General features: G+C 43.2%; 1 protein-coding gene across 1 annotated transcript; it reads right to left on the bottom strand.

Annotated features, from left to right (window-relative positions):
- Positions 1 to 1,098: 1,098 nt before the first annotated feature.
- On the bottom strand, positions 1,099 to 3,061 carry LOC104113908 (probable receptor-like protein kinase At1g11050). The gene has a single exon (XM_009624222.4). The coding sequence runs from the start codon at positions 2,968 to 2,970 to the stop codon at positions 1,099 to 1,101; it is 1,872 nt and encodes a 623-aa protein (XP_009622517.1). The 5' UTR covers positions 2,971 to 3,061.
- Positions 3,062 to 15,201: the final 12,140 nt, after the last annotated feature.

Genomic DNA, 15,201 nt, shown 5'->3' with positions numbered 1-15,201 from the left:
GCACGTTCATGGATACTAGTTCAAGAAAAAATATGCATCTTAAATACCAAATCTAATATCATTTACGCTTATAAAAATTATTTATAGGCATATATTTATTATATTAACTTTTAAGTTTTGATAATTACTTCATTTAAAATTTAATCTAACTGTGTAATTATACTTGTGCAACCAAACAATACACTTGTAATAACACTGTAATAACATTATGACAAACAAATAGATTGTCGTAATTATTAGGCTGTATAATTACTAAGTTGTGTAATTACTGCTCTATTACACCAATTTCAGCTAACGAGTGGCTTTCCAAACATACCCTAAGTTGTCCGGTTCTATAAAGAAAATTAAATTAAATTTTGAATACCAATACTAGAAAGAAACTGTACAAAGGAAGGAAAAAAAACACTAGCACTCCTATTCAGTTATTGGTTGCTCACATAAAGGGATCGTCGGTCAGGCACGGAGTTAGAACGTAGTTTACGGGTTCACCGAACCCAACATTTATTGTTTAAAGCCTGTATTTATCTTAATAAATTTATTAATTATGTGCAATTTATTAATTTAGGCCTAGTAATTTTAAAAACACTATACTCCCAAATCCAAAAATTTTAAATCCTAACTGCTACCACTTGGAGTTGAAGTTGTAAAAAAGCTTGTGAAAGTTGATTGTTGTTGGGCAGCTGTAGGCTTTTGAAAGAAGGTTTGTGAAAGTTAAAGATTTGTAAGTGGCTGAAAAACTTCAGATGTTGTAATACGCTTTCAGACAAGTATTAAAACTTAACAATTTCTTTTAAGTTTAATTTGGAACCTTGTTCTAAATTTCACAAAGGCTGATTAAATATCTTATTTGCAAACGAAACCGACAAAAAAATGCATACCAAATCCTTTCTAGCTTTGATTTGTGTACAAATCTTTACAAGAAAATAATACTAGTAAACAAGAGGATTGAGGGGAAGAATAGGTCAAAATCTGACCAAGACAAGAAAAGGGCATAATTGATTTTGTAACTTGTGTCTGGGATATGTGCAATTTTTTTGACCTTTCAAGAGCCCTTACAATTGAAATTTCTTTCCATCAATATGGTCAAAAATAAGTTTTCTATGTATGTATAAACCTTGATAAGCTGTTACTGCTGCTGCTAATTGAACTATCCCTGAGTCTATCACTGTGTAAGGAATATGATTCAAATGACTCAAAGCCAAGGGGCAGTGGCCTATCAGGTAATCTTGGAATGTCAATGTCACCCTCAAGCATTTTCAAAGCATCTTCAATTGTTGGTCTTAGACCTACCATAACATGAGCACAAAGTATACCAACATGAACAAATCTCTCCATTACTCTCTTTGGCCCTTCCTCCCTTATTGACACGTCGAAAACGCCTTCTACATTTCTTGATTTGACCATTGTCCATGCCCAGTCAGTGATCAACAGTGCAGAAGAATTCGTCGCATCAAGAACTCTCCTTCCACTCATGATCTCGAGGATCACGATGCCAAAGCTATAAACATCGCTCTTCTCTGTCAATTGCCCGTAAAGTGCATATTCAGGTGCTAGATATCCATATGTGCCAGCCACCCTTGTTGTAAGATGAGTTTGTCCTTCTTTGCTTTGCTTAGCTAATCCGAAATCTGCAACTCTTGCCTTCATGTCCATGTCCACTAGTATATTCGTGGCCTTTATATCGCGGTGGTAAATTGAAGGTTTGATTCCATAATGCAAATAAGCAAGCCCTTTAGCCACATCGATTATTATGTTCTTTCGTTGAGGCCAAGATAATCGTTTCGTTCCAGCGTTGAATAGATGATCATCTAAGCTACCATTTGGCATGAAATCATACACCAAATATCTCCCTTTGCCATTCAAATTATCACTTGTGACACAAAACCCTCTTAAAGGAAGAAGATTTCTATGCCTAATCTTGCTTATAATCTCTGCTTCATTAATAAACTCCTCATCACCCTTACAATCCATATCAAGAATTTTCTTCACGGCGATTAAGGTACCATCAGAAAGTGTCCCTTTATAGACAGTTCCACTCCCTCCTTGGCCTATCATATTTCTTTGGGAGAATCCATTTGTGGCTTGTTCAAGCTCTCCTACTTGAAACCACTTAGCACCAGTGTTGGGCAAAATTTGGGATCTAACACTAGTCACATACCCTTGATGTAATGCATCTTGCTTTCTCTTCTTATCCCATTTCTTGTGAATAATAATAATACCTATAGCACCCAAAATCCCCAAGAAAGCACCCAAAAATCCAAAAACCAATTTTAACAGAGTCTCTCTGCTAAGATTGCGCGATCCTCTAGCCTTGTTAGCCAAGGGCAAGGCAAGAACACAACTAGCAGTTCTTGGATCCTTAGGTCCAAATTCATTAACCATAGCAGCAGCATAAAGTACAGTGAAATAGAAACACCTATTATTCGTAGTCGAATTCGGATTCAAAGAAACCAAATAACTGTTTACCTTCAAACCAGCATCAACACACAAGCTGCACCTAGTAAGCCCTCCAAGATCACCAGTACAAGATGAGTCAAGTAGACTACTTGGACCAACTTTTTCCATCCAATCTTTAATTGTGACAATCCCTCCACAACTCGAAGGCTTAACGACGAATTCATTAGTCTCATTCATGCACTGAGAGACAAAAGATTGAGAAATGGACATGGACATGGAAGAAAGCTTGGCCTTGAAGTCTGAAACGCACGAAACGACAGCATTTTCGTTTGGGAGATAAAACATGGATGTTTCTTTGAGGTGTTGAGCGAGTCCTATTCCAAAGAGACTACGGAGAGTTTGGCAGCAGCTCTTCTCTAAAGACACTTCTGTGCATAAAGAAGTGTCCCATTTGCAGGTTTCTATGTAATCAAAGTTGATTGGACATGAAGAAGAATTCAAAGCATAGGAGAAAGGAAAAGAAAATGAGATGAAGAAGAGCATGTAAGAGGGAAATTTGGAGTTGAGTTTCATGACTTGTAGCAAAGTAACAGTTTGTTTGGATTGATTTCTCCAAAGAGTTTGTTTTTCCAGTTATATTTTGGTTATATAGTAATGGAGTTTGAGAAGCACACCTCAAAAATGGCTGGCTGTGGTCAACTTTGCACGTTTTAACTGAAAGAGTTTTAGGTGGGCTTTGATCTTTCTTATAAGTGGTTTGGTCATAGTCAATAAAATGTCACTAGTGCTTCTTTCTTGTTCACCTTCTCTCTGTTCTAGATGAGCCCGAATTACATAATCAATAAATAAAATAACTAGATCTGGAAGTCTGACTAATATCTCTTTGCAATTTTAATTACTTCTCTTTTCGATGTTCGCAGATCAACTCAGATATGTTTTCTTTATTTTAAGTATAACCAATTTGATTCCCTCGTTTAATCTTTATACTCTCTTATTTTTTTATTTTTTTTATTTTATGTTTGTGAACGGTCGAAATCGAGCTCGTAGTGCATCCTAGCCTCCGACATGGTAAGCCAAGCTCGAGACATGACAATAAAGGATTGAAGATCGACCCCAAGTCCCACCGGGCTAGAACCCGGGGGCAGGACGCCTGCCTTCGAGAATATCGAGGCCATGATCCCGGAATTGGCCCTAGCCTCGAACGACTTCGAAGAAACATTGTCAGCATAGCCAACAGAAGACCGGAATATCCGTGACCGGCCGGATGTTACAGCGGGAATCTCGGCACGTATCAATAAAGAACCAGCAATCAGTAAATCAAAAGATTTTTTTACCTTTTATAGAATTGTACCTAAAGTACGACTCATCTACTATATAAAAGGGTTCTGATAATTCATAAAAGACATGGTAACACGCACTCAAAAGCAATACATTACTATTGTTCCTTGAAATTGTCCAATTCGTGTGGTTTGAATTTACTTTCTCATTATTTATTCAATTGCCACTTAATTTATCGCTTTGTGTCAAGTTAATCCGCGTATCCTTAAAATACACACAGATTTAATTGTTATCTGATTTTAAGGGTAAATAGTTTGGCGTCCACCGTGGGGCTAAGGATGATAGCGGCAATTTGATATAAATATCCGTAACACGCCCTATTTTACACTTGTTTTTTGAAGTGTTTTTGATTCCAGGTTAAAATTGAAATGTCAAACCCACATATTGCCCCTTTAAATACGGACACGGAGTCCAGCCACCATGGCGAAAATAACAATGCAGCACCCGGTAACGAGGTACCCCTAGTCGATCTCGGCGGAGTCCCGGTGGCGGACCCCATTGACGCTAGTTCGCATATGGCCATCGACACAAATTTGCCTACCAATTCTGAGAACAGCGTACGCATAGAAGTTCGATCAATTTCCCTGAATACGCGCAGCGGTGAAAACGATGGGATCAACCTGCGAGTGATCTTCGAAATGTTACAGGCTCAACAAGCAGCGATAGCTCAGTTGCAGAACTAAAGTCGAGCACCGAGCAGGGTTGAGCCCGAACCACCCGAGGAAGTCACCCGCAGAAATGAACCGATCACGGAAAGGACGAATGAAAATGAATCGGGGACTAACCCCGAGATTATAAAAATGCTCGAAGAGTTGATAAAACTGATAGAATCGGGGGAGAAGAAAATCGAAGTCAATGACAAAAAAGGTGGGGTCGACCAAATCCCTGGAGCACTCCGATATTGAAGGGCTTGGATTCCAAGAAGTTTGTTCAAAAAAACTTTTTCTCCGAGCGCGGCTCCGAAGTCGATCCCGAAAAAGTTTCGCATGCCCGAAATTCCTAAGTACAATGGAACAACCGATCCGAATGAGCATGTGACTTCCTACACATGCGTCATCAAAGGAAATGACTTGGAGGATAATGAGATCGAGTTTGTCCTGTTGAAAAAGTTCGGGGAAACTTTATCCAAGGGAGCTATGATATGCTATCACAACCTACCTCCTAATTCTATTGACTCGTTTGCCATGCTTGCAGATTCATTCGTAAAAGCGCATGCCGGGGCTATCAAGGTCGAGACCAGGAAGTCAAACCTTTTCAAAGTAAAGCAGAGGGATAATGAGATGCTTAGGGAATTCGTGTCCCGGTTTCAAATGGAACGGATGGACTTGCCTCCGTTTGCAGACGATTGGGTCGTTCGGGACTTCACCCAAAGACTCAATGTTCGAAGCTCGTTGGCATCACTGCAATTGAAGCAAAATCTGGTGGAATACCCGACTGTCACTTGGGTCGACGTGCATAATCAATATCAATTAAAAATCAGGGTCGAAGATGATTAACTCGGGGCCCCATCCGAGTCTATTTATCCCGTCAGAATAATTGATAGAGTCAGGAGAGACATTGATCGTGAACCACAGTCAAATAGGGATCGGTATCAGCCATACAATGGAGACCGAAGAGCTAGTGTATCTGGACGAAACCCCGTAAAAAATAAAAAAGAAGAAGTGACCGAGGTCAAAACAACCGAGGACTCGTGAGCAAAAACGGCTTCGACAGGCCCATCGGGCCGAAGGAAGCACCAAGATTATCAAAGTACAATGTTAACGTCGATTCCGCCTCCATCGTATCCACCATCGGACGTATCAGAGACACCAAATCGCCCTGACCTTTACAGTATGATCCAACTCAAAGAGATCCTAACCTAATGTGCAAATATCATGGCACTCACGGTCACAGGACAGAAGATTGCCGACAATTGAGAGAAGAAGTAGCCCGGCTATTCAATAACGGGCATCTCCGAGAGTTCCTGAGCGATCGAGCCAAGAACCACTTTAGGAATAGAGACTCTGGTAAACAGACCGAACAGGAGGAGCCTCAGTACGTCATCAACATGATCATCAGTGGGGTCGATGTTCTCTAGGGGCCGATGCTGAAGTGCACCAAAGTATCTATCACAAGGGAAAAATGAACTCGGGATTATGTGCAGGAGGGAACCTTGTCCTTCAACGACGAAGACGCTGAAGGGATCGTACAGCCCCACAATGATGCACTGGTAATATCAGTACTTATAAATAAATCTTGAGTTAAGCGTGTATTAATTGATCCAGGTAGCTCGGCCAACATCATCAGATCGAGGGTCGTGGAATAGCTCGGTCTGCAAGATCAGATTGTGCCCACGATCCAAGTCTTAAGCGGGTTCAACATGGCGTGTGAGACCACTAAAGGAGAGATAACATTACCGGTGAACACCACCGAGACCGTTCAAGAAACAAAGTTCTATGTGATCGAAGGGGACATGAGGTATAATGCTTTGTTCGGGAGACCTTGGATTCACAACATGAGGGCGGTCCCATTGACTCTGCACCAGGTGTTGAAGTTCCCGACGCCGGAAGGAATAAAAATAGTTTAGAGAACAACCGGCCGCAAAAGAGATGTCCGCAGTCGACGAGGTGGTCCCGATATCCACACTTTCGACATCGAAGGAGCTGGGTCCGGTTACCAAGGGAGAAACCAAATAGCAGTTACCAATGCCAACTCTGTCGCAACCGGAGAGACAGGAGATGGGTGAGTACGATAACTACGAGGTTCCCAGGTCTTTCATAGCCCCCGATAATTCCGATGCTACCAAATCAATGGTCGAGGAACTGGAGCAAGTCGTATTAATCGAACGCTTGCCCGATCGAAAGGTATACCTCGGCACGGGGTTAAATCCCGAGCTTAGGAAAAAACTCATTTAATTTCTTATAGCTAACGAAGATTATTTCGCTTTGTCCCACCTTGATATAATAGGGATCCCGTCGGAAATAACCATTCACAGCCTGAGCTTGGACCCGAAGTTCCACCCAATCAAGCAGAAGAGGAGGCCCAAGTCTGAGGTCAAACATGCTTTCATCAAGGACGAAGTATCTAAACTCCTTAAAATAAGGTCCATCCGGGAGTTAAAATACCCAGACCGGTTAGCAAACGCAGTAGTAGTCCCCAAAACGAGGAACAAATTAAGAATGTGTGTGGATTATAAAGATCTGAATAAGGCATGTCCCAAGGACTCGTTCCCTTTGCCTAACATCGATCGCATGATCGATGCAACGGCCAGCCACGAGATTCTCAGTTTTCTCGACGCTTATTCCGGGTACAATCAAATTCGGATGGATCGGGGTGATCAGGGAAAAACTTCCTTCATCACCAAGTACGGCACCTACTGCTATAACATGATGCCGTTCGGATTAAAAAATGTCGATGCCACTTACCAACACCTAGTAAATCGGATGTTCAAAGAATAAAATAGGAAAATCAATGAAGGTTTACATTGACAAAATGTTAGTTAAGTCTCTGAGATCAATCCAGATAAGATCAAGACCATCGAAGATATCACTATTATGGACAACGTGAATGTCGTACAAAGGTTAACCAGATGAATAGCCACCTTGGGACGATTTATCTCGAGGTCGTCCAACAAGAGCCACCATTTCTTCTCACTGTTGAAGAAAAACAATAACTTCTCCTCGACCCCAAAATGCCAAAAAGCCTTGGAGGAGCTCAAGCGATATCTATCGAGGCCGCCGCTGCTTCACAAGCAGAAGACAAATGAACAACCATACCTATACCTAGTAGTATCGGAGATAGCGGTAAGTGGAGTCTTGGTCTAAGAGGAGAGAGGTACACAATTTCCAATTTACTATGTTAGTAAGACCCTTGGAGAGGCCGAAACTAGGTACACTCACCTAGAAAGGTTGGCGCTCGCTTTGCTAAGAGCCTCTAGGAAGCTAAAACCGTACTTTCAATGTCACCCCATATGTGTCGTAACCACTTACCCATTGAGGAATGTAATGCATAAACCCGAGCTCTCAAGACGGTTGGTCAAATGGGCCGTAGAGATCAGTACAACATCGAACATCAGCCTCGGACCGCCATTAAGTCTCAAATTTTGGCAGACTTTGTGGCCAATTTTACACCGGCCCTAATACCCGAGGTCGGAAAAGAGTTATTATTGAACTCAGAGACCTCTTCGGGAATTTGGACCCTCTTTACGGACGGCGCCTCAAATGCGAAGGGGTCCGGACTTGGAATTGTATTGAAATTGCCCGCGGGTAATATAGTTAGACAATCTATCCGGACTGTAAAATTGAGCCATGATTGCAGGTCTCGAACTGGCCAAAAGCTTGGGGACAGGTGATCGAAGCTAAGTGGGAATCCCTCCTTATGGTGAACCAGGTTAATGGGACCTTCGGGGTCAGATAGGAATGAATGCAAAGATACTTGGATAAATTGCAGGTAACAACGAATGGACTCTACAACACGTGCCTCGGGAACAAAACAGCGAGGTCGATGCCCTTGCTAGCTTGGGGTCGTCGATCGAGGATGATGAGTTCAGCTCGGGGGCGGTCGTGCAGCTCATGAGATCGGTAGTGGAAGAAGGTCACGCCGAGATAAACTCAACAAGCCTAACTTGGGACTGGAGAAACAAATATATAGAATATCTCAGGACCGGAAAATTGCCTTCGGACCCTAAGGAATTGAGGACTTTGCGTACGAAGGTAGCCCGGTTCAGCATGTCCGAAGAAGGTACATTGTTTCGGAGAATGTTCGATGGCCCACTTGCAATATGTCTAGGACCCGGAGACACCGAGTATATTTTGTGGGAAATCCACGAAGGTACCTGCGGAAACTATTCAGACGCTGAATCATTAGTTCAGAAAATAATCAAAGTCGGCTACTATTGGATCGACATGGAAAAAAGGATGCAAAGGAGTTCGTACAAAAATGCAACGGATGTCAAAGGCATGCTCCGATGATTCATCAGCCCGGGGAACTACTACATTCGGTCTTGTCACCCTGGCCGTTCATAAAATGAGGGATGGACATCGTCGGCCCCATTCCTTGGGCACCCGGTAAGGCTCAATTTATATTGTTTATGACTGACTATTTTACTAATTGAGTGGAAGCCCAGGCGTTTGAAAAAGTCAGGGAGAAGGAAGTTACTGATTTCATATGGGACCACATAATATGCCAGTTCCGAATGTCGGCCGAGATCATGTGTAACAATGGGAAGCAATTCGTCGGCAGCAAAGTAAGCAAGTTTCTCGAACATCATAAAATCAAAAGGATCCTGTAGACTCCCTATCACCCTAGTGGGAACGGGCAAGAAGAATTTACAAACAAACCCATACTACAGATCCTCAAAAAGAGATTGACCGATGCCAAAGGAAAATGGAAAGAAATCTTTTCCGAAGTCCTATGGGCATACCGTACGACCTTGAAGTCCAGTACCGGGGCGACCCCGTTCTCATTAGTCTACGGCGCTGAAGCACTAATACCGGTAGAAGTCAGAGAACTAAGTCTTAGGTTCTGATATGCAACCGAAGAATCAAACAACGAGACCATGAACACTAGCCTGGAACTGTTAGACGAAAGGCGTGAAGTCGGCCTCGTCCGAATGGCCACCCAAAAATAACGGATCGAGAGGTATTACAATCGAAGAGCCAACCTTCGACACTTTAATATATGGGACATAGTATTGAGGAAGGTCACAGTAAAAACTCGGAACCTGAACGAAGGAAAGTTGGGACCGAACAGGGAAGGTCCGTATCAAATTATCGAGATCACCGGAAAAGCGTCGTACAAACTCGGGACAATGAAAGGTGAACAACTATCGAACAACTAGAACGTAACTCACTTGAAACGATATTACTGCTAAGGTACGACCCCGATCACTTTTTTTATTTATCTACATTTTGGACTAACACTTACAGGTAGCCATCAAAGAAAGACATAATTTTCTAGGCCTGAAAGCATGAGTTGCACTCTTTTTCCCTTGAACCAGTTTTGTCCCAAATGAATTTTTTGGTAAGGTTTTTAACGAGGCAACAGTGGATCGTGCTAACTTAGAATCAAAGACCGGTTTTCAATAGTATCCGGAGCTTCTCTACGATCAACCCCGAACACTGGGGGCATTACTCTTAGAAAACCGATTTACGATTTTGGAAAGGAAAGAAACTTTGTGCTAGTCTAGGCTCGATCGATAAGATTTACTGTAAGGGATAAATGGTCGAACGAACCGTGCCCACATAGATCACTCGAGCTCAGACACAAAACTTGAACACATGTGTAACTTTGTCTATTACGCACAAAATTGAAATGAAGTTTCTACCTTGCGAATAAATATTTTACCCTTTAAAAATTTTCCTTATTACATTTGATTCCCCGAAGATATCGAGCCCAAGGGCCCCTTCACTAGGTGACTTCCGCCTAAGGCAAGTTCGGACATCCCAGGATAATAAAATCCAGCGGCACAAAGCTTATTTGGCAGTGCCCGAACTTTAAAGGCTATGGACAATCCCAATTTGGGAACAGTTATCTCGGTTAAGCCCGGATGACTCGTTGTAACAAGCCCATTGGGCAACACTCGAACTAGAAAGGCTACGGCCGTACTAAAACGGCTCGGAGATGTCCGTAGCCCGTAACAAAAAAAACAAGGCTTTCAAAAATTTATAAACAGGTTCAAAAGGCTACCATCGACAAACTATAATCTAAAATATTCTAAGTACTTTGGGGAAAGCTCCTGGTCATACCGAGCCCCCACGAAGTCTTAAACCAAATAATATCAAAGGCGAGGCATGTTCAAACCTTCGAATATGACCTAATTATTACATGCTAAGGCATTTCGATCCTTGCACAGGCCAAACGACCTTGACAAAAAAGAAGTACAAAAGTACAAAAATACGAAAACAAAGGAAAATATACAAGGCACTTAAACAGCCTGGTCTTCACCGAAGCCCGCCTTATCACTAGGGTCTTCGGAGTCCCCTCCGCCCTCGAATCCGCTCGAACCCTCGAAGTCTTCTTCATCCTCGTGATACGCCAATTTCTTGGCTTCGGCTTTGAGTCCCTTAGCACTCTCGATCTCAGCCGATAAATTGAAACCCCGAGCATGAATTCAGTCGGTCCTGGATCGCCTCGGCATCGGCCTTATACTGGGCCACCATCTCATCAGCATCAGCTTTGGTAGCTGCAACCACCAACTTAGCCACTTCGATCTCCTTGGAAAGAGTTTCTCGATCGCAGACGGCCGAGCTTAGCTGAGACTAGAGCTCCTCAATTTTTTGGGCCCGCACCTCGGCTTTTTCCTTTGTCGCCCGAAGTTGGACCTCTGCCGAGGTCAACTGCGCCCGAGCGGTCTCTTTTTTCGAGGCCAGGCGATCTATCCCGCCTCTTCATTTATCGGCCTCGACCTTGACTGCATCCATCTCGGCTCGGAGTTGGTCAATCCGATCGATCTTTTGTTGGACCTGCGGATTCAGACCATTAGTCACCGTGTCTAGCTCATCGTTACTAACTTCAAATATTTTTACCTATTCAACCAGGTCGGCATGCTCCTCCCAAGCCACCTCCAACTCAGCTCGGAGGCTCTTAACCTCTCCTTCACGCTGCTCGCTCATGAGTTTGTAAGTATCTCTCTTCTCAGTGAGCTCTCGGACTTCGGCTTTAGGTTGGTTCAGCTCTTCCTGACACCGAAGAAAAGTTTCATGGTAAAGCACCGAGGCCAACAAATACAAAACAAAATGTTAGGGTTATCTATGAATTAGTCTGAGTACAAATTGAAGTCATCAAGAGATATCTGAAGTTACCCGGTTTAGCGTCTATTGTGCTTCGTTGAACAGGCAGGGCGCGTCTACCTCATTCATCTTGGCTTGTTCTTCCTCGGTCACCAGACATCGAAGGTAATTGGCCACCCCTACGGGGGCGGAGAGGACCCGGGCATCCTCCAAAATGGACATGATGATGGATCGCTTCCGATCAGGATACATACTCGGAGCTGGGAACCGGTTGATCCGTTTTCGGCTCGAGGAAGGCCCGCTTGCTCCCGAAGATGGACTCTTCTTCGGCACCTCTAATTCACCCAATCCGGTGACATCCTCCATGACGGTGGAATCCACACCATAAAAAAAAGCCACATAAGGGGTTGTCCGCCCCATTGGCCCCCTCGTTGGGACGTTCTTTCACCATTTGGGCCTCGTTATACATGGACTCAGTGAACGGGGATGATTCGGTGATGTCTATCACACCGAGTACTTCCTTCGGGGCACTGCCCGCTTCCCCGGAAGCCTCAGCCCCGGCCTCCTCATCGACCTTCTTAGCGTGAGGCACATCGATCTCGAGGTTCTCTGGTTTGGAGGCCCCTTGCCCTTCGAGCTGCAAAGGCATGCGATCCATCAAGACAAAAGTGTCTTCTTCTTCTTCTTCTTCTTCAGATTCATCTCTCAGCCAGAGGAGTGAATCTGAAGCCGGTGCTCGGGCACGGGTGCTTTCTTTGGATTTGAGCACCAACCTTCTCCTCGTTTTATTTTTCTCCGAGCTCAGAGAACTCAGAACCCTCTTCCTTTTCTTCTCTTTGGCCTGTCTTGGAGCAGGGGACTCGGCAGGGAAGTTCTCACCACCGGACAGAGGCCTCAGTTCCACATCCTTGGATAAACCTACAAAAATAAGTAAGGGGAGTGAGGACTTAATAAGGAATCCTAATATTACTTACTCAGGGAAGGAGTCTCACCATGGGAACGGACCTCCCAACGGCCCTTTGAGAGCTTGCGTCACGAGCGCTCGGAGTAGGGCATTTGTGATACGATACCCTCGACCCACTCCTTGAGTCGAGGGATATCATTCAGGACCCGAGCGACGGCTGCACCACCCCAAAGAACCGATAAGATAAAAGGAAAAAAAGCATAAAATCGACTTTTGAAAGTCAAATTGAACTTACGTGATGTATTCCACTTCTGAGGGAACGGCATACGCTCAGCTGGGATCAAGTCTGAAGTCCTCACTTGGACAAAACGGCCTTGCCAGCCCCGATCCCGATTTTCATCAATACTCGAGAACGGAGCTTTACTGGCCCAACGCACAAGCTTTATCAGTCCCCCCAAGAAGATTCGGGGACTGTATGAGCGGATAATATGGTCGATGGTGAACAAGCATCCATCGATCTTGCTCACAAAAAATCGGAGGAGGATCACGATCCTCGAGAGTGAAGGATGAATCTGACTGAGGCATACCTCGTATCTCTTACAGAAATCGATGATGACCGGGTCCACTGGGCCTAGTGTAAAGGGATAAATATAAACACTTAAGTATACCTCGACATGGGTGGTAATGGCTACATTTGGTTCGGAAACCACTATGTCCTTATCGGCCTAATTACAGTCCTTCCGAACCGTATGGAGGACATCTTCAGTGATCGAGCAGATGTACCTCGAGACTTTCTCACACCGTCCTTGTACGGAGAAAGGTTTTTCAACCTTAAAATCAACATTGACCGGGCATCCCCCGGGAATGAACATTTTCAAAAGGGGTTCCGGTACTGGTTCATCGACGGCAGTACGCGAAACAGTCTCCTCGGCCTCAATAGCCGACCGCGAAATAGAAAGGGTTTCTTTCTAGGGGAACAGTTTTGGAAGTCTTTGCATTTCTGTAAAACATGGAGGAAAAATGGATAAAGATGGCTTAAGATGAAGATGGACAAGCATTCTTGCAAAGGATCTCGAATAACCGGAGAAAGAGTGCTAGAAAGTATTAAAATCTTAAAGGTACGAGGGTAGAAGGTTTGGATGTAAAGTTAAAATGAACAAATGAAGAGATATTTATAGTATTTCAGCGGCGGTTCGCATGTAGGAATGGCCGACCAGCAACTGACATGCATTTAATGCCATTAACATTTGACTGACGAGACGTTTCGGTTGTTTTGTCGTTTCTGTCAAGGGGTATCGAAGTAAGAATCGGAAGCTCATGTCATTTCTTGTCGTCTACTCTTCGAAAAACGAGGGGACTATCTGTATACGGTCGAAATCGAGGCAACAGTTGATATACTTAGCGAAACTCAGCAAGTGTTTCAGTGGATATTCAAACTTTTATTTAATTCATTTCAGCCATATGTTATACAAGAAAACTAAGATGCCAACTATAGATGTGTACGCTGTTATAATGCAAAGATTTCCTTAATTACTGTCACGATCCCAATTTCCCCTCCGTAAGATGTCGTGACAGTACCTAATCTGTAAGACTAGGTAAGCCTAACAAGCATGCGGAATAATTGAAATAATAATCTAAAAGCTCAAAACATCTGTATAAAGTAAAAACTATAACTCAAAGTGTATACCACTCCCAAAACCCAGTAGATATAAGTCACAAACTCTAGATACAATATTGCAAATATCTTAAATATCACTCTCTATCAAAACATAAAGATACAAGGAAATGACGGGATATGAGGGGACTCCGAGGCCTCCGGACGCGGGCAGGTGTACCTTGAAGTCTCCAAGCAGCAGCACAACACTCTAATATCGAGGCTGATAGGATGTACCTAGATTTACACAAAAACATATGCAGAAGCAGAGTATGAGTACACCACAACGATACCCAGTAAATGCCAAGCCTAACCTCGGTAGAGTAGTGACGAGATCAGGTCAGGGTCCTACTGGGAATAATAAGAAACAAGGCAGAAGATATAATGATATAATAAAATGATAGGAAAGTATAAAAATAATAATTTACGGAAGGTAACAACACGGAACCAAAGAAGACAAATACAACACGTACGGAAGCAAGAATATTACAAGTTAAGGAACAACAACAACAAACAATACAACAAATAAAGGAAATCAACAGGGGCACTCCCGAGGTACCGCCTCGTAGTCCCAAAAGTAAATATCTCACAATCTTTCCTTATACCACCCATGTGTATCAATAATCACAATGGTACGACAGAAACCTCGTGCAAACAATAACAACCGTACGACAGAAACCTCATGCTTCAATAACAATCCGCACGGCAAAAACCTTGTGCCAAAATAACAATCCGCATGGCAGAAACCTCGTGCCACAATAACAATCCGCACGGCAGAAACCTAGTGTCACAATAACAATCCACACGGCAGAAACCTCGTGCCACAATAACAACCCGCACGGCAGAAATCTCGTGCCACAATAATAACCCGCACGACAGAAACCTCGTGCCACAAACAAACAATCACCTCAACAATACAAACGAAAACCAAAACATAACAATTGAAACAATGATATTTCAAGCAAAGTATCCCATAGTTAAATAATGAATACGGAATCAAGAAAGCAGGTAATTTAACTAAGCATGTTGTACAAATTGCAAATAAGAGATAAGACACGTAGACATGTAAAATTAGTCTAAACATGATGATTACACATGCTAGAGTAACTCAATTAAAGAAATAAAAGGAAACTACTTAGCAAAAATCAGATTTTCAATATTTAGCCCGAGTACGCACTCGTCACCTCGCGTACACGGCC

Source organism: Nicotiana tomentosiformis, chromosome 4, assembly GCF_000390325.3.
Source record: "Nicotiana tomentosiformis chromosome 4, ASM39032v3, whole genome shotgun sequence".
Classification (NCBI taxonomy): domain Eukaryota; kingdom Viridiplantae; phylum Streptophyta; class Magnoliopsida; order Solanales; family Solanaceae; genus Nicotiana; species Nicotiana tomentosiformis.
This window is presented reverse-complemented; position numbering and strand designations above follow the sequence as displayed.

Excerpts from the sequence above, each read along its gene's own strand:
- LOC104113908 (XM_009624222.4), bottom strand. The coding sequence starts at position 2,970 with ATGAAACTCAACTCCAAATTTCCCTCTTACATGCTCTTCTTCATCTCA.